This window comes from Papaver somniferum, chromosome 6 (assembly GCF_003573695.1).
Source record: "Papaver somniferum cultivar HN1 chromosome 6, ASM357369v1, whole genome shotgun sequence".
Lineage (NCBI taxonomy): Eukaryota > Viridiplantae > Streptophyta > Magnoliopsida > Ranunculales > Papaveraceae > Papaver > Papaver somniferum.
In genome coordinates, this window is record NC_039363.1 from 69122213 (window position 1) to 69142820 (window position 20608).

General features: G+C 36.8%; 2 protein-coding genes across 2 annotated transcripts; both read left to right on the forward strand.

Annotated features, from left to right (window-relative positions):
- The first annotated feature begins 7992 nt into the window (after positions 1-7992).
- LOC113290894 lies at positions 7993-8835 on the forward strand. Its single transcript, XM_026540482.1, has one exon. It carries the CDS (start codon positions 7993-7995, stop codon positions 8833-8835), a length of 843 nt encoding a protein of 280 aa, XP_026396267.1.
- A 59-nt stretch (positions 8836-8894) lies between these two features.
- LOC113290895 lies at positions 8895-11307 on the forward strand. The gene is made up of 3 exons (XM_026540483.1): positions 8895-10053; positions 10158-10606; positions 10669-11307. The coding sequence occupies exons 1-3, from the start codon at positions 8895-8897 to the stop codon at positions 11305-11307; spliced, it is 2247 nt and encodes a 748-aa protein (XP_026396268.1).
- The last annotated feature ends 9301 nt before the right edge of the window (positions 11308-20608 follow it).

Consider the following 20608-nt stretch of genomic DNA (forward strand, 5'->3'; position numbering starts at 1 on the left):
TGTTACAGAGAACGATAAAATGAAACTGTCGATGTTACTGTAGCTTCTAAGACCCACGCCTCTGTGTCGTTAACACTGTTGATAAACGACTGTCTTGGTTGGTCTGTTCTTCGTGTTCTTCAGCTATGCAGCAGCAGAAATGGTAGCTCTGCAACTTGATTTTTCTTTGCACTGTGGTGTTCTAAACTCTCCCAAACTCTCCGTCACCCTTCTATATCACCTCAAAACTCTTTATATACTCCACAGGATTGATATCACTCTAGTAAATGCGGATATTTTCTTTTATTGCTCTCGGATATTCAAGGGAAAATAATTTCCCTTCTTGTTATTTCACGATTCTACAGATGCCAAACCTTCCTTGTTTAACTCCTCCACGCTTCTATATTGACTCAACATACTTTAAACACACGCAGATCATGTTATGAACACACTGTGATTCAAACAGAACCCGTGAAAACTTGCGTCCTCTGTTTGCTTCAATACGGCGATGCATCCCATGTTCGTTGATTCTAACCTCATTACCAGTCCTATTTAGTCAAAACAGTATACTCTGAGTCAAATCCAGCTATTTAATCTCCTTCAAACTCCTCCAAAATCACGACTGAAAAACACGTTGCATGTAAGCTTTATTTTCCCGCCAAAAATGTTCAAACCATGGGGAAGAAAGGGTTTCCCCCTATCCAGAGTAGGGGTGCCGATAGCAGCTGTCTTTGGGGGTGTCCCGGGGTGCCCCTTATCCAAAATGAGGGTGCCTTTAGTACTTTTCTCCGTGGGTCCAAATAGCAATTTTTGAGAAACTTTTTCCACACAAGTGTATTTCTCCAAAAACACCTACACAAACATAAAAACACCATAATAAGTACAAAATCAAGCACTAGCAATAGAGACACTGAGGACAATTCAGACACAAAAATGTGTCTATCATCAGGTTCTTGCTCGATCACATGAAACTTCACTTTTGATTGAATTGGCCCTACCCTAAAATATACGCATATCCATACGTATGGCTTTGGATTCCTTCAAATCCTGTCATTAGAATGGGATGGCGAACAATTTTACCTTGTGGTAATCTGGTCATCCTGAGAGTTTTCATAGTGACGATGTTTGTGTAAGCGCTTGTATCAACGAGAGCCCTCCTGAATTCAGAGCCCTTGATGAAACCAATCACGTACAAATCTCGATTATGTCCTTCATCTGCCACGCGATCTTCTTCTCCAAAAGTGATGTTATCGATTGAATGTTCAGACACCAGGGATACTTCTTCAACTGCTGGGGTTGGTGGAGTTATTTGCACATCATATGATATCTGGCTGAGTGCGGTAAACATGTCTGTACGCTGCTTCCTAGAAAAGTGTAAAAGTTCACACACATTTTCGATCAATTGTGTAACTTCCTGATCCACCAGCTTCTCATAAGTAATGCAGCTATTTCTTTGAGGGTCAGGTGACGAATCAGTCTCCAATGTTGGGACTTCTGAAGCGGAGATGCCGCCTAACTCATATGTCAGTTTGATGAGGAAATCGAGTATGTGGTCCATCGTACTCTTCATCAGATCCATGTTCCTGGTGTGAATCTCCATGATTTGAGCTAACTCTGTCAGAATTGGGGTTCTTCCGTTTTCCGTGCCATTGGATGTAACGTTGGAAGGAGGAATGGGAAAGGTTCTGGATCGGGTTTGGATCAGTTGAATTAGTCCTAAGACCAACCATCTTGTGAAATTGTGAGATTGAAACCGAGAGATTAATCTCCCACTGTGGTCGCCAATCTGTAGATGGGGAAAAATGATTTGCTAGTTTTTACGGAATTGAAGAGACGTCCGTGTGGAGACTCCTTGAACCGAGAGAAATGCTGAACCTCACACAGATGCACTGCAAAAAGGGAGTGCTTTAAGTTCGATATATCAATTTGTAGGACTCCGGACTAAACCAAGAACAATGGTCGTTCCAGAGTCAATTCGGTCACAAGAGAGGATGGGTTGATCTGTAGGAGGGAAGATGAGAAATGTGTGAGATCAATGGTGATCTGATATTGTAGGTGTGTTGTGAATTCAGCGTAAGAACGCTCTGAATGATTGAATTTTACTCAATTGAGAGTGATTTCTCAGACAATGAGTTTGTGTAGACGAAAGGTTGTCTGTATAAACTTGCCGAGAAATTCCTTGTCCTTTCAATCATGATTGAGAGGTATTTTATAATGCTAAGTTGAAAACACCATGATCCCATGAAGTGTGACAGTTGCTGGAATCAGAGAATGGAGAAGTGGGAAATCATGTCAAAACCAGTTGCTCATCGTGCGGAGACTTGGGTAACTTTCCACCCACTACTTTGCTGACTCTTCCAACTAATTGCACGACTTGCTCACATTCTCGTCGTGTGTATGAACACACGTGTTGTAGACCGCCAGACCAAAACCCTAGTTATTACACCCCCATGTGACACGATTGATGTCTCGTGATTGTGGAGTCAGTTGCTGACTTTATGGGACGATGAGTCCATGTATTGCTGAGTTGAACATAATTTGCAATTGTTCTGAAACTCGTGAATTAAATGTCTGCTGAGACGAGGTATTATTATGTTGATAACCTAAGACGAGCAAACTTTGTTGTTGAATCATTGAATATTGATAGTTGAACCAATATTCTTTAATCTGAGCAAATATTGCTGGTTTGAGCAGATATTGCTAGTCTGATCAAATATTGCCGGTTTGAGCAAATATTTCTCGTTTGATGAATTGTTGGTAACATGACCAAATAAAATATTTATTTAATATACTGACTGCTGGGTCGAGTATAATAAACAAAGTGTTGATCGTAGGATCAACATAAAATTATCAGAATTTGACTCTACTCATAATTATGTTTTCGCAGAGCTCTGGATTCAAAACCCTAATTTTAATGAATTAATGATTAATTGAAAATAAACGAAGCATGGATTGCAGGGATCAGTTACAGGGGATGATGAGTCGACCATGTAACGTCCAGATGCTCGAATAAGAAAAATACCAAAGTCTCTTGAAGACCAATTGGTGAAAGAATGATTAAATGCTGGTTTAATCAGTTATTAAAATAATGTTCGTGTGAGTGCCAGATAATAAAACCTAGTCATGAAAATATGAGGGACCGACCAAGAGGTCATGAGACCGGCTCTTGGTGGCCGTGGGACAAATTGATGGTCGTTTGAGCAAACTCTCAATTGTTTGAAAAGAGTTCGAACCTAATATGAGCAATCGAGCAAATTAGGTTAAAATCATTAAAACGTGTGGGACCGGATATTTTCAAGCCTTAGGGCCACCCTTGGTCGGTCAAGGGGATGTGCCTGTGTCACCATGGTATCCGTGTCTTAGTCCTGAGAGTTTCAATATTTTCCGATGCGCGTTTGAGCAACATTTTGAGAAAATATGCAGAATCAAGGGTTTTGCTGAAACTAGCAAAAATACATGAGATGATGAAAAATAATAGATAAAACAGGGAAATAATAAAATAATGGGGAACTGAGGTGTGGGACCGTCCACGGCTAGGGCATGGCCGGCCGGCTGGCGCTCGGTCCCGTGATACCTTTCCCCAATTTTATTATTTTCCTTGACATAAAGAAATATCGTGATATTAGATAATTTCCTTGAAACGAAGGAGAGTTGCTCGAATGAGAGAATTTTCATGAGATCATGGAAAAATAATAAAATATGATAAAATATAAAATTGGGCGTGGGACTGGTCACGGCATGACTGCCCGGCTGATGAGCCCAGTCCCCTGGCGCCTTTGCAAATATTTTATTATTATTATTTTTCTTCCTATTTTGCATAGGTTCATCGTTCCCTCGTGTTCTGAAATGCTCGTTCGCGCATTCAGATGCTGGTCTGTGCATTATTGCTAAGTACACTTGCACCATTTTATTCAGGGCTTATTCGATGCTCAGATGCATGTACGTTGAATATCTATTACTAACCCGTGGAATTCTGCTGGGAAAACCATAAATTGAAGTAACGAAACATTCAAAGAATCGTAGAATATAGTTGAATATTCAGATACGATTAGAGATAATTAATTGAGGGCTCTATACTAGCAGGGCTTCCTATCTAGGAGCTTTAATTATCTGAGAGTTGAGCAATACGAACTTGTTGGAGTGTCATATTTCTTCTATATAGTCAGGGAAAACCTGGTTGCATCTTAAAGACGTTGTTGCTTTATACTAGCATGCATACTGTCTAGGATCCGTCCAATCTTTCGATTCTATACAGAAATAATTACTGAAATTGCTCAGTATTCATGAGATGTGTCATGGCCTCGGCTGGGAGACTACACATCTACATATACTCTGAGAGACGGCCTTCTCAGTCAGAGGTTTTATGGCATGAGATTTCATGCTTTATTGAGAGACATGAGTCTCAATACTTATCCGATTGCCGGATCCGGAGTATGTATAATTATGGTTTTACAATTTTGCCCTTGTCGAAAATCCACCACCTACACACGGGTAATTTTTTTTATCTTGAGTGAAAATAACATTTCACGGGTAAAAAATAATTTATCTGTTGTAGGGCCTACGACCCATGGATATGCGGCTCAACTAGAAGCCTAAGGGTTTCTCTTTACATATATATAAAGGATACTTAACTATGTAATATGTTGAACCCTAATCAATAGAAATACTTCTCCTTCTCTACCTCTTTACTTTTTCCCTATTATTATACTGCAAAACGTTATCAGCACGAGCTCTTCCCTGCCGCTAAAAAAGATTTTTTTTCTTCGGGATCTCGTCAATCGGTAGCTCGGAAGCCCTATCATAGACTGATCTCGGTACTTCTATTTTAATTTTTATTTAAATTTTTATCCCTTTTCAATCATCCGCTAAGAAGGGGATATTTTGATTAACATGCGAGCAAATAGAAGTTTAGGTCATCTGTAATAAGGGATTTGCGGATCTAGATTTTGTTCCATCGGTGGGAACTCCGTGAAGAAAATATGTGAAATAAAATCCTCTGTTCGTGTTTCGGGGAGAAAGTAAATCTGTGAGAGAGAAATTTTCAGTATGGTCCAACCTATCCCAATCTGGTCCGGTCCGTTCCAGCTGTGTCCTGTTCCGACCTAATCTCGGTTGTGTGCGAGCCTGTTCCATCCCTTTTCTGTCCTGCTCCAACTGTTTCATGTTTTGACCTGGTCTCAAGTTTTGCACGATCAAGGTTGGTTTTGTGTATATATAGCGGGAACCAAAGTCTGAGATATGTAACTAATGTGGGTTTGCTAAGATTATGTATTTGTTTTTAAAACATGTCTGGTTTTGTTTTTTTATGTCTTAATAAACGGTCAATTTAAATTATGGTTGTTGATCTCGATCATTAAGAATTTTGGTCTTAATGTTATTTTGTTCTCTTGAATATGATATTGGATATAGTTGAATGGTGTCTTTTCTTCAATTGGTTGTACCAACTCGATTCCAATATATTTATTTGAGATTTAGAAGTACTTGATCATCGTTATTACGTACTTGCTATTGTTTCCCCAAATTTGAATGTTATGTGGAATGTAATCCACTTGCTCAACTATTAAAGAGTCGTTAGTATCAAAATATACGTTGCAAATGAAATCATATGTATTCCAATTTTTGTGGAAGAACTCACAAAAGGTGATATGTGTCAGAAAATTTCCATTTCTCTACTTCATCCATGATACTAACGAACTAGTATATGTAGAAGTATAACAACAAGAGAACTATCTTTAGAAATCTATTCAACCTAAATTAAGTGGTTGACATGTGTAGTGAGATTCTCTTGGCCTGTTGGAAAAAAAAGAATCTCAAATTAAGCTAAATGTAGCAAAATTGAAAATGGAAAGAACCCCGAAGTAATGAGGGTTAGACGTACCGACTCATGTAAAGCATGTGAAAAGGGACATATGTATCATGAGACAAAAATGTACTTTTCTCCCCGGTAGTAATGACACCAAAAGTACATGTATCAACTAAACATGGGATGAAGCTAATATGTAATTCTAGTTCTCACCAAAGAGTTGGGAATGAATCTTCTTACCGGTATTGGTACAAGTAATGAAATGCGGGTAGTAGCAACCAATTCCATAGGAGGGTCATACTTTAGACATCAACTTTAATGATAAGAAAAACTTTTCCTGGCCAAATGATTATTTAATTGAACTAGATCCAATGTTTGCGCTTATGGAATGAAAAGTACATCATTCCCATGAGACATAAATTCTCTAAAGCACTTGAGATATATCTGGATGAAAAATATATCATCCTCTCTGAAACGTAACATATATTCACTCTAAATTACTTGAGTCGAATCCCACTTTTGTTACGCAATAAGGCGACACGACGTATTAAATCTCTCAAGACTCAATGTCTAACTGATAATGGTTTTTATCCCACTAATTTAAGGAATATATACTAGTTGTTAAACTAATTCCTTATAATGTGACTACAGTGATTGGATCATCGAGTGAAGCACTGCTCAAAAAAAAAAGTTGTTTCCTAGATGGAACAAAGACTAAAAGTCACATAATCTGTTTATGTACTTAGGGTTTATCACACCTTGTTAAATTCCAAAGAAACTCGTGCAAGTGGATATCATGTGGAAACTCACAGTGATTAGAATGTAACTGATTGCATATTTTATAATCTCTAATATTTGTGGAATGAAACATATTTTAGAGAAAATAATGAGTCAATCTAGTGAAATGTAAATCACTATAGTATTTGGATTATTGAATCCATATTGACTCCGACGATGAAATATTGGGAGTTGAGTCATACAGGTTTTGACATAACCATAACGACACTTTGGTTATGACATGATGTTTTGTTTTGAAAGGACTCTCACAAACATCACTTTTTTTTTTGTGAAGTAGGTATTTCATTAAAAACTAAGACTCAAAATGAGTCGACATTACAATAGTAATAGAGCCATCTATAACAACTAACAAATTAATGATATTACAAGGAAAATAAATGATAAGACCACCAAAAGTTGTTGGACACGCATATGTTTCCTCGTTAAAAACCTTGACAAGGAAAACCCATAACCAAAGGGATAAAACCATGACGAAGGAAAAGAGCACAACGCGATGAGTTCTAAAAAAGATTCTATAACTAAAATTGCAAAGATAACCAAAATATTTGTAAATCTTCATTAACCTAGGAAACATTCGTTCTCCATCGGTAACCAATGAGTAGTCTTCTAATACTGGCAATATGTTTGGTTTCACAAGCGAGATGAGAAGAATAAGCTTTTTCACTCGCGATAGCACTATCAAAAAGGTTTCCTGAGCCCTTCTATCACGAACAAATCTGATAAAAGTGTCACGACGGCCTGTACAGGAAAGAGATCTCTTCTTAATGACTGAGGATCACGGTACAACATTTTCCTCAATCGAAGATTTTGTTGATGAGAGTTGCATCTTCGAAAAAATGCATCCAATTAGAACATAGCCAGTATTGATTTCAGCATCATGTTGTTTCACAGGAGCATTCATTTTCCTATTCCAAAAAGGAAAAACACAAAAGTAGGTTAAATTAAAAACCGACCTTCAAAATGATTGGTGTTTCAATCTACTCTTTTCTTCAATTCTAGCAATTTTTTCGAGTAGTCTTTCAATTTTTCTAGATCAAGATGAATTTTGAGGTTAACAACGATGTATCTGAAATTCACCCATCGATTGTTGATTTATCAAAAACTCCTGAAACTCATCCTGCAATTAACTTGATTGATGATCAAGATAATGATAGATATGAGTCTTGGAAGTTCTCTCGATTTTCTTCGAATTAAATTTTCAGAAGCTTCTACTTTATTAAGAAATCAATGGAGTTTAAAAGGAAAATGTCAACTGATACCACTGGGTAACGTTTTTTTTTACAATCAAGTTAGATAATGAAGAAGATAAGAATTACATTAAAGATGGCACTTGGGAAGTTTTGGATCAAATACTAAAAGTTAGAAAATGGATTCCAAATTTCAGATCAGAGAATCAACGCACTTCAAAAGCCATGGTTTGGGTACAATTTCCAGGTTTAAGTCTAGAATATTGGGATGAGAAAACTTTGTTCAAGATTAGTAGAGCAATTAGAAATCCGATTAAGGTTGATGCAGCTACATTGAATTATCAGAGTGGATACTATGCTAAAGTTTTAATTGAAATTGATGTAGCTAAGAATATTCATAATAAGCTTTGGATTGTTACCAGATATGAAGCTTTTTCTCAAGGGGTTACATTAACAAATTTACCAAAATTCTGCCACAAGTGCAAAATTGTTGGACATCAAATATCTGAATGCAGAATTAACAAACAAGCTTCTGCAACAGATGGGCAGAAGTCTTCTAATTCTACACCAACAAAGAATACTCATAATGATACTTCTACTCCACAGGTGACTAATCAGCCTGCACTTGTTCCAATTTTATCTCCTAAACCAGTTGAGATATCCCAGTTTTCAAGTCCAAGTACTTCTAATATTCCAAAGGATATGAATTCATTACCTCCAGCAGAAGCTAATACAAATGGTGAAATTCCTTTCATTGAGGTTATAAGAGGAGTTTCTAATCCAGGTTTAAATCCTATCTCTACTCCTGCTATTCAAATTAATAATAATCTATATGAAGTCTTACAAGATAATGATAGTGAATATTATGAATCCGAAGATGGTGAAATTAAGGAAGTCAGTACCTCAAGTTTATTAAAGTTTGGTTCAATATCTCAACCTGTTACTATTTTGCAAAAAGAAAAGGTTATATCTCAGGTTATCCCTGAGATAAATGAAAATAGTAAGGTAGCTGGAAAGAAAAAACCTCCAATAAAACCAGCTGTAGTTACAAGGAAGGCTAGTAAATAAAGTATGAAGTATAGGGTTGATAAAGGGAGTTCAACTCTTCCTCCTCAACCTCCTTTCAAATGGTAGTTGTTTTTTGGAATCTTAGAGGCCTTAAGAGACAAAAGGCCAAGGATAAACTTTATTCTTTAGTCAAAACAAATAATCCATCTCTGGTATGGGTTGTAGAACCTAAAATTAAAGTTCAAAAATCTGGAATGAAATTGCCTGGTATGCATCATAAAATTATTCATAATTCTAAAGATAATAATAAAGGAAATATTTGGTTGTTCTGGAACTGTTCTATTCAAGCTCCTATTGTGATTCAATCTTCTAGTCAATGTATTACTGTGGAAGTTGGTGGTGTATTGGTGACTGGAATTCATGCAAATTCTTATACAGTGAATAGAAGAGATTTATGGAAGGATTTATATGAAACAAGTTTACTGGAAAAACCTTGGCTTTTAATAGGTGACTTTAACATTGTATTAAATGCAGATGAGAAAAAGGGTGGTAGGAGTCCTCTAAATTCTGCAATGAGTGATTTTAATGATTCTGTTGATGCTTGTGGTTTAATTCAGGCTCCTAAAAGTGGTCTAGAGTTCTCCTGGTGTAATGGCAGAGCTGGGAACAAAAGAATTCTTTGTAACTTGGATAGAGCTCTTTTTAATTTGAAATGGCTTGATTCTTTTAGTGGTTGGCATTATCACGTAGCTGCCAGAGGGATTTCTGATCATGGTCCCCTTATTGGTTCTGACACTCTAATTGGAAGGGCTTTAAATACTCCATTCAGGTTTCAACAAATGTGGCTTACTCATCTTTCTTCCTTAAAAGTGGTTATTGATTCTTGGAATGAAGATATCACTGGTAATCCTATCTTTATTTTTATGAACAAATTAAAAAGACTGAAGAAAGTACTCAAGACTTGGAAGTGGGAAATATTTGGAAATGTTCAAGAAAATCTTAAAAAAGTTGAAGACAAGGTTATGGAAGAAACTATAAAATCAGATGTTGATCCTGCAAATATTTCTTTATTGAATAATCTGGTTACTGCTAGAGGAAATTATGAGATAGATGCTAATAACTATAACACTTTTTTAAGAGATAAATCCAGAACGAATTGGATTAAGGATGGTGATGTAAATACCAAATTTTTTCATACTAGCATTAAAATGAGACAAGCTCAGAATACTATTTCTGAATTGGAGAATGACTCAGGAGACATTACTACTACCCAACAGGGTATTTCAGAGATTTTAATTGACTACTTCAAGAAGAAATTTGAATACCAGTCAGTTCAGATAAATGATTTTATTTTGATGTTGTGCCTCATCTTATTTCTGAAGTTGATAATCTATACTTGGAAGAATGTCCAAATGAAGAGGAAATTAAGAGAGTTGTTTTCAATCTGAATGCTGATAGTGCACCAGGTCCTGATGGGTTCACTAGAATTTTTTATAGAGCAGCTTGGGAAATCATTAAGGGAAACTTCTTGGAGGCTATTCAATTCTGCTGGAGAAACAACATAATACCAAGTGGTATGAATTCCAAATTTCTTGTCTTGATTCCTAAAATTAAAGGAGCTAAAACTGCTCAATGCTTTAGACCAATTGGTCTTAGTAACTTCTGCTTTAAAATTATCACTAAGATCATTACTGAGAGAATTACTAGCTATCTACCAAATCTTGTTTCTCAGCAGCAATATGCTTTTGTCAAAAATAGAAATATCCATGAGCAAATTTTGTTAGCTTCTGGACTAGTCAATGAGATGTCAACTATTAGAAGAGGGGGAAATGTAGGTCTCAAACTAGATATTTCACAAGCTTATGACACTATGAGCTGGGAATTTTTATACAGAGCCTTAAAAAAATTGGATTTTCAGCTAAACTTTGTAATTGGATCATGGTTCTTCTTCAATCTGCTAAACTGTCTATTATGCTTAATGGAGGACCAATTGGTTTTTTTGGTGTAGGTAGAGGCCTTAAACAGGGAGACCCACTTTCTCCAATCCTGTTTATTTTAGCTCAAGATGTTCTTAGTAGGAAGATTCATCAATTAGTTATGGAAAGAAAAATTCAGCCAATGGCGATAAGAAATGGTATTCATCCTACTCATTTAATGTTTGCTGATGACATCTTCTTTTTTTGCAATGGAGGAAAGAAAAGTATAGAACATCTGAAAACACTCTTAATGGAATACCAAGCTGCTTCTGGTCAAATCTTTAATGCCTCTAAAAGCAAATGCTTTGTAGATGGTACTTCTGAAACAAGAAAGAGACAGATTGCTACATATTTTCAAACGGGTCTCTCAGCTTTTCCTGAAAAATATCTGGGTGTTTTCCTTACTCAAGGTAAAATGAAATCTATTCATATTCGGTATTTAGTTGATTATATGCATCTTAGACTAGCTTTATGGAGTGGTAAGATTTTAAATTTTCAAGCTAGGCTCACTTTGGTAAATCATGTTATGAGTAGTATTGAAAAAGCGGGGGTCTAACAACACCACCCAATATTTCTCTTAGCAATATGTATGGAAAAACTCGAATATACTTTTAAGAGAATCAACAAGACTCAATCAATAAAAAGTATATCAACGAGTTTATATCTCTCTCTCTCTCTTGATTTGATTTCCTCAAACAGAAACTACGAGTACTAATCAAATACAAGGAATAACTTGGATGGTACCAAATACCAATATCCAAGGATCAATCAATGACAATCAACAACCAAAGGTTGGATTACTCTAATTGATGATCTAGCGCACAACCTGTATTATTTCAATTATAAAGATAAAACAATATAATGCATAAACTGAAATAACACAGACACCAGAAATTTTGTTAACGAGGAAATCGCAAATACAGAAAAACCCCGGGACCTAGTCCAGATTGAAAACACACTGTATTAAGCCGCTACAGACACTAGCGTACTCCAAGGTAACTTCGGACTGGACTGTAGTTGAACCCCAATCAGTCTCCCATTGATCCAAGGTACAGTTGTACTCCCTACGTCTCTAATCCCAACAAGATACTGCGCACTTGATTCCCTTATCTGATCTCACCCACAACTAAGAGTTGCTACGACCCAAAATCGCAGGCTTTAACAATAAACAAATCTGTATCACACAGACAAGTCTATCAAAGGATCAGTCTGTCTCCCACAGAAAAACCCTAAAGTTTTTGTTCCGTCTTTTGATAATAATCAAGGTGAACAGGAACCAATTGATAATCCGGTCTTATATTCCCGAAGAACAGCCTAGATAAATCAAACACCTCACAACAATCTTAATCGTATGGTAGGGAAACAAGATGTTGCGGAATCACAAACAATGAGACGAAGATGTTTGTGACTACTTTTTATATCTTGCCTATCGGAGATATTAATCTCAAGCAGATCAATCTGATTGTACTCGTATAATAGAAGATGCAAGATCAGATCACACAACTACGATAAAAGTAGTATCGGTCTGGCTTCACAATCCTAATGAATTCTTTAAGTCGTTAACCTAGTTTTAGAAGAAGAAACCAAAGGTTAAAGGAGAAACGACTCTAGCACGCAAACTAGTATCACACGTGAGGTGTGGGGATTAGTTTTGCAGAGTTGCTAGATGTCCCTTTATATAGTCATTCAAATCAGGGTTTCTCCTTGGTCACAAAGCAAACAATATCCACCGTTAGATGAAAACTTGATTAAGATTCAAGCTAATATTTCTCAACCGTTAGATCGAAAACTTAGCTTGTTATACACAAATGAAATGTACGCTTCTAGGTTTGTTAACCGTACCCAAACGTGTACATTGTTGGTTCAATAATAGTTAATCAAAAAGTTAGCCATATGAGCATTTCATACCAACCATATTCTTATTCACCATAACTAGTTCAAGTGACTCAAATGAACTAGTTAGAGAGTTGTTCAATTGCAAGGAAATCTTATGTACTACACAATACACAATTGAAGCAAAGATGATTTGATTCACTTGAATCGGTTCATGAACTTTATAGCCACGGTTTTCAAATTGCATTCCTTAGTCTTTATAAGTTTAAGTTCAGAAATCATCTTCAGATATATAACCTTCTTAAGTTTGCACACTAGGTTCGCGGACTTAAGCAACCGGGCATAGTTTACAAACTCCAGCAGAAAATCTTGGCAAAGACTTTTCGCCGATACGCGGACTGGGTTCGCGGATGCAGCTAGTTTTTCGACTCCAGCAGAATTTCTCGGGATGAGAAGTTCGGCAGTTCGCGGACTGAGTTCGCAGACTTGGAAACAAGCCATTATTCTGGTTTCTCTTGATCAACAAAATTCGCAAACTTTGGTTCAAGGAATAGGACTTATGCACATATGTTTTTCCACAACAATACTTATGCCCATCATTGGTTATGTAATCTAAACTCTCATTCCAACCATTGAAACATTCTTAGAGGACGTTATACAGTTGTTACACCATTTCTCGTCAAAGCAATTTTCAAAGTGATTGAAACATATCATGACTTTCGTCACTAGGTAAAGATAAACATGGTCGAAGCGAAACACTTACCAACACATATTTCGAGATATAGATAGGCGAGGAATACTCGGCTCGAAATACCAAATGTGTATAATCTAAGTCTATATATAGCATACGACTTTTTGTCTCAAGGAGTAGGAGATAGAGTAGATAGACTTTTGAGTGACAGATAAGTTCAAGTCTTCACATACCTTTTTGTCTAGAAGTTCCACCGGTTCCTTGAGTAGTTATTCTTCTTGTACGATGAATCTCCATGAAGTCCTTGAGATCAACTACACTTTCTATCCTAGTCCGAGACTTAGCTACAGTAGACTGGAAATCGAAACTTATAGTTTTTATCACTAATATTGACAAACATGCTTGAGATAGAAACGCATGCGAGTTCGACCGAGCAATGCTCTAACAATCTCCCCCTTTGTCAATTTTAGTGACAAAACTGTCAATACATCTGGAATACAAAAAAGATAAAGAAACTCTAGTAGCTCCTATTCCACATGTCCAATCTTCAACATTCCTCGAAATCTTCGTCACTTCCAAGTACTCCAATGATCCCAAAGGTTGTAAGTTTAGCATCACTGTTGTTGAAGATCCGTAGCTATAACAATGAGAAAGCATCGGTCTCGATCATTGTTATACAATGTCATAGTATTATTACACAGTGTCAAAGTCCAATTGTATCACAACTTCAACAATAACACTATGGTGATATGTATCACTCCCCCTTAGTCAATACTCCATCTCACATGGAAACCACTCCCCCTTACACAGTGATCCGAAAACCATATGTGTTTGTAGTGTGAACTACATATTAATTCTCCCCTTTTTTGTCAATAAAATTGGCAAAGGTACAAGAACAGGATCATAATGAAATTTTCGTAAGAGACATTTCATGAGTAAAAGAAAAAATACATACCATCTAATTTAGATGCAATCATATAGCCGAAGCTAAAAGCATTCATCAAGGAGTTTAAAAGATACAAGATAACCCTTTTAAAATTACACAGCCGCACACCCCTCAAGATATGACCATTAAGCACAAGTTCAAAAGAACTCTCCCCCGTTTGATGTCATTCCCAATGGAACAACAAGTGCGACCTTATTTCAATACCGCGCCAAAATGGCGCATTATGTGTGGCATTTGTCCAAAGAGCCAAATCTCGCATCATCATGATGCATTAGGCCAGTTGGGTAGGTGGCCTTGAGCTTGCCGCGTAATCATTACACATTACCGAAGTTATTGGTTTAAATCCAATACTTCACAATCATTGTGCATCAGGCCAGAGAGGGCTGGCCCAGAGAGTATTGCACAATCGTTACGTAATACACTAGAGAGAATGTCACGTAATCATTATGTGACAGCAAGAACCAGTGTTGCACAATCATTGTGTGACAGCAAGAACCATTGTTGCACAATCATTGTGCAACAGCCAGTACGAATAACCGGAACGAGTAATGCACAATCATTGTGCATCAGGCCAGAGAGGGATGGCCAAAGGAGTGTTGCGCAATCATTACGCGCAATAGTTACGAGCAATCATTGTGATGAACGATGAAGCAAGCATGTCAATCTCCTCCCCTTTTCTAACTTGTAAAAATTCCATTAAGAAATATATAGGGAGGGGTGGTGAGTTGAAGGTGCATATGCGGACTATGTGCCAAGTGAGCTTCATAGCTTAGCCGGAAGAGTATAAATGATGCGTAAGCCTCATTTATAGTTGTGTAGACTTTCTAAGAAAGCATTTGATGCTTAGGCATCACTATGCCATGTCGCGGACCCGATGATGCATAATCATTGTGCATCATGAAAGAACGACCTATGTGGACTAGGTCATTACCATTTTTGCTAGGCCACAGCCTTGCAAACGAGTTGGTTTGAGTTGTTGTCCCTTCGTGGATGAACTACAGTCTGTGCTTGATCTCTTTAGAGTAGGGAAGGGTACGTAGGCAGCCGAAATGAGTTGCAGCATTGCCGGTGAAAAAGCGGGGGTCTAACAACACCACCCAATATTTCTCTTAGCAATCTGTATGGACTAACCCCGAAATACTTTCTAGAGAATCAACTAGACAATCAGACTCAATCTAGGTAAAAGTATCTCAAGGAGTTAATATCTCTCTCTTGTTTTGATTTACTAGAGCTAATAGAAATCAGCGAGTCTTTAATCAAACACAAAGAATAACTTGGATGGTACCAAACACCAATATACAAGGATCAAGCAATGACAATCAACAACCAAAGGTTGGATTACTCTAATTGATGACCTAACGCACAACCTGTATTATTTCAATGATAAAGATAAAACAATATAATGCGGAAACTGAAATAACACAGACACCAGAAATTTTGTTAACGAGGAAACCGCAAATGCAGAAAAACCCCGGGACCTAGTCCAGATTGAACACACACTGTACTAAGCCGCTACAGACACTAGCCTACTCCGAGCTAACTTCGGACTGGACTGTAGTTGAACCCCAATCAGTATCCCACTGATCTAAGGTACAGTTGTACTCCCTATGCCTCTGATCCCAGTGGGATACTGCGCACTTGATTCCCTTAGTTGATCTCACCCACAACTAAGAGTTGATACGACCCAAAATCGCAGGCTTTAACAATAAACAAATCTGTCTCACACAGACAAGTCTATCAAAGGATCAATCTGTCTCCCACAGAAAAACCCTAAAGTTTTTGTTCCGTCTTTTGATAATAATCAAGGTGAACAGGAACCAATTGACAATCCGGTCTTATATTACCGAAGAACAGCCTAGAGTTATCTATCACCTCACAACAATCTTAATCGTATGGTAGCGAAACAAGATGTTGCGGAATCACAAACAATGAGACGAAGATGTTTGTGACTACTTTTTATATCTTGCTTATCGGAGATATTAATATCAAGCCAATCAATCTGATTGTACTCGTACGATAGAAGATGCAAGATCAGATCACACAACTACGATAAAAGTAGTATCGGTCTGGCTTCACAATCCTAATGAAGTCTTTAAGTCGTTAACCTAGTTTTAGAAGAAGAAACCAAAGGTTAAAGGAGAAACGACTCTAGCAATCAAACTAGTATTACACGTAAGGTGTGGGGATTATTTTTGCAGAGTTGCTAGATGTCCCCTTATATAGTCTTTCAAATCAGGTTTTCGCCTTGGTCACAAAGCAAACAATATCCACCGTTAGATGAAAACCTGATTGAGATTCAAACTAATATTTCTCTACCGTTAGATCGAAAACTTGTTATACACAAATGAAATGTACTCTTCTAGGTTTGTTAACCGTACCCAAACGTGTACATTGTTGGTTCAACAATATTTAACCAAAAGTTTAGCCATATGAGCATTTCATACCAACCATATTCTTCTGCACCATAACTAGTTCAAGTGACTCAAATGAACCAGTTAGAGAGTTGTTCAATTATATACTACACAAGACAAAATTGAAGCAAAGATGATTTGATTCACTTGAATCGGTTCACGAACTTTATAGCCACGATTTGCAATTTGAATTCCTTAGTCTTTATAAGTTTAAGTTCAGAAATCATCTTCAGATATATAACCTTCTTAAATTCGCACACTAGGTTCGCGGACTTAAGCAACCGGGTAGAGTTTACAAACTCCAGCAGAAAATCTCGACAAAGACTTTCCGCCGGTTCGCGGACTGGGTTTGCGGACTGGTACTCACGTGACAAGTTTTTCAACTCCAGCAGAATTTCTCGGGATGAGAAGTTCGGCAGTTCGCGGACTTGGCAACAAGCCATTCTTCCGGTTTCTCTTGATCAACAAAGTTCACAAACTTTGGTTCAAGGAGTAAGACTTATGAACATATGTGTTCCACAAAAATACTTATGTACATCATTGGTTATGTAATCTAAACTCTCATTCCAACCATTGAAACATTCTTAGAGGGCGTTATATAGTTGTTACACCATTTCTCGTCAAAGCAATTTTCAAAGTGATTGAAACATATCATGACTTTCGTCACTAGGTAAAGATAAACATGGTCGAAGCGAAACGCTTACCAACACATATTTCGAGATATAGATAGGCGAGGAATACTCGGCTCGAAATTCCAAATGTGTATAATCTAAGTCTATATATAGCATACGACTTTTTGTCTCAAGGAGTAGGAGATAGAGTAGATAGAATTTTGAGTGACAGATAAGTTCAAGTCTTCACATAATTTTTTGTCGAGAAGTTCCACCGGTTCCTTGAGTAGTTCTTCTTCTTGTATGATGAATCGCCATGAAGTCCTTGAGCTCAACTACACTTTCTATCCTAGTCCGAGACTTAGCTATAGTAGACTAGAAATCAAAACTTATAGTTTTGATCACTAATATTGACAAACATGCTTGAGATAGCAACGCATGCGAGTTCGACTGAGCAATGCTCTAACAATCTCCCCCTTTGTCAATTTTAGTGACAAAACTATCAATACATATGGAATAGAAAAAAGATAAAGAAACTTTAGTAGCTCCTATTCCACATGTCTAATCTTCAACATTCCTCGAAATTTTCGTCACTTCCTAGTACTCCAATGATCCCAAAGGTTGTAAGTTTAGCATCACCGTTGTTGAAGATCCGTAGCTATAACAATGAGAAAGCATCGGTCTCGATCATTGTTATACAGTGTCATAGTATTACTACACAGTATCAAAGTCCAATTGTATCACAACTTCAACAATAATACTATGGTGATATGTATCACTCCCTCTTAGTCAATACTCCATCCCACATAGAAACCACTCCCCCTTACACAATTATCCGAAAACCATATGTATTTGTAGTGTGAACTACATATTAATTCTCCCCCTTTTTGTCAATAAAATTGGCAAAGGTACAAGAACGAGATCATAATGAAATTTCCGTAAGATACATTTCATGACTAAAAGAAAAAATACATACCATCTAATTTAGACACAATCATATAGCCGAAGCTAATAGCATTCATCAAGGAGTTTAAAAGATACAAGATAACCCCTTTAAAATTCCACAGCCGCACACCCCTCAAGATATGACCATTAAGCACAAGTTCAAAAGAACTCTCCCCCATTAGATGTCATTCCCAAGGGAACAACAAGAGCGACCTTAATTTCAAAAGAAAAGAAGGATTTTTATTGGACACTGAAAACCATGAGAATGATTTTCTATATCCAAAATCTCAATCAAATTAACCACAAGTAAACCCATGATTAATTTAATTGGAATACGCAATCAAATTAAACACAAAAGTGATCAACTTAATTGATTATGCTCGACATAAGAGAACTTACGGAGCATATGACTAACATACCCATCAAAAAATGAATAGTATAGTCGTTCATATACTCAACATAAGAGGAATCTTACGGAGTATGAAAATACTCAACTAGATTAATTACGAGAGAACCCATAATCAATCTAATTGGAATACACAATCAAAGTAATTACAAAAGTAATCAATTTAATTGTCATTTGTTTTGCTCGACATAAAAAGACTTATGGAGAAATGACTAAATAACCAAACAAGATGATTAATTTAGTTCAAGAATGCTCAACATAAAGTACCTTACGGAACAACCAATAAATCTAATAAAAAATAATCAACTTGGTTGTATCGTGCTCAACATAAGACACATTACGGAGCCTCACAGTATTACATAAAATATGGATCAGTGAAGATTAATACTGTGGAATACACAAGGATTCATTCTATCTTCCATCACTATTTGCATAATGATTTTTAATAGACATAATCCTTGAACACAAAAGATTTTAACCTATCTTCCATCAAAGAATTGACAATATAGGCTTAACTTTTGTATATGTCGAAAGTCTATTCATCCTTAAACCAATACATGAATACCAATCATGAACGACTTTACTTTTGACGAAAAACGGGACAACATAGTTCACGTACGTAAACACCAATATCCCATAACAAATTGCAATGTAACAAATCATAAAGATTAAATACTACAAACCATCATCCTCCAAATATTTTTAGAATTTAATATCAATAGACCTAAAAAAACAAGAAGATGAAATATATAATAGCTATGTGTAGTCACAATCATTGTTATTCAAGCACTAGTTATTCTTCCAACTAAACCAAAAAGAATACATACTAGGCAACAATAATAACACGAATTACTCATCTTCTTACTCATCAGAGATACTCCAAGATGCTTGAATTGCGTTCAAATCTTCCTTGAGCTCGGGAAACTTTGTTGCAACCAAGGACATTGTTCTTGAATACACCTTACTTTTAAATCAACCTTACACACACCTTTATGAATTTTTTGAAGAAGGCTTATGGTAGTAGGGTCACTAAAATCAAGAGAAACAATTCTTTGTCGCTTGCAAGCATTTTCCCTTATGCGCCTAAAAGTACACGGACAAACCGGTTTGGGGACCCCAAGAGAGTTTCCAATTGAATCACTCCCATGATCACAGCAAATTTGAATTATCAAGCAAGGGTAACCCAACATTTTGACGGGTGAAGTCATCGAAATCATTTGAAAGATAATGAAACCACAAATATCGAGACTTCAAATACCCAACTCAAGGAAATAAACCAATTCCGCAAACTCGTGACTCCACCAAGAATTTTCAATTGTGGAGGGACAAAGATTAGGGATACCAAGTTTTCCAAAAGCCATCAAAGCAATAATAAGATCATTAGTAGGTAACTTTCCTTGACTCCAAACGACCTTCTTGCCACAAATCCCAACCGAGATATCATCACAAGGTGGACGTTCATCACATGGTCTAAGGAGCCGTACGTTCCCCAACGGGATTTTGGTAATCCTTGAAATTAATTCTCTATCAACAAGGAACCTTTCTTTACCAATAATGGATTTGAATTCCATCTTGTTGTAATCAACATTATGAATATTGGCATAGAAAATCCTTGTAAGAGAATCAAATCCTTGAACAAGACCATCAAAGATATTTCCAAGCTTGAATTTTGTAGAACATACCAAATCCTCTTCATGCCCACTAGAGAAATCCAACCTCTCTAGAATGAAACCTTTTGAAGCAATCTTATCAAACATTCTAGCACAAGAATCATCCACAAACCTAATTCTAAGAGAGTTTTGGTCACAAGGAGGATTCAAGCTAGAGGATTTTGAGTTTTTTGGAACTCCTTTTTTTTCCCTTAGAATTCATCATAAATTTAAGAAATTGAAAGGGGCAAGAGGATTTTATTTACTTGGAGTGAGATTTGAACACCCTTTCTTTCGATTTCTCCAAGGATACATTAATGGAGGAAATACACAAAACCCTAGGTTCACGTACGCGGACGGGTAAA

Coding starts and splice junctions, on each gene's coding strand:
- LOC113290894 (XM_026540482.1), top strand. CDS start 7,993: ATGGTTTGGGTACAATTTCCAGGTTTAAGTCTAGAATATTGGGATGAG.
- LOC113290895 (XM_026540483.1), top strand. CDS start 8,895: ATGGTAGTTGTTTTTTGGAATCTTAGAGGCCTTAAGAGACAAAAGGCC. Junction 10,054..10,157: donor CATTACTACTACCCAACAGG/GTATTTCAGAGA, acceptor TTATTTCTGAAG/TTGATAATCTATACTTGGAA. Junction 10,607..10,668: donor CTATTAGAAGAGGGGGAAAT/GTAGGTCTCAAA, acceptor ATTTTTATACAG/AGCCTTAAAAAAATTGGATT.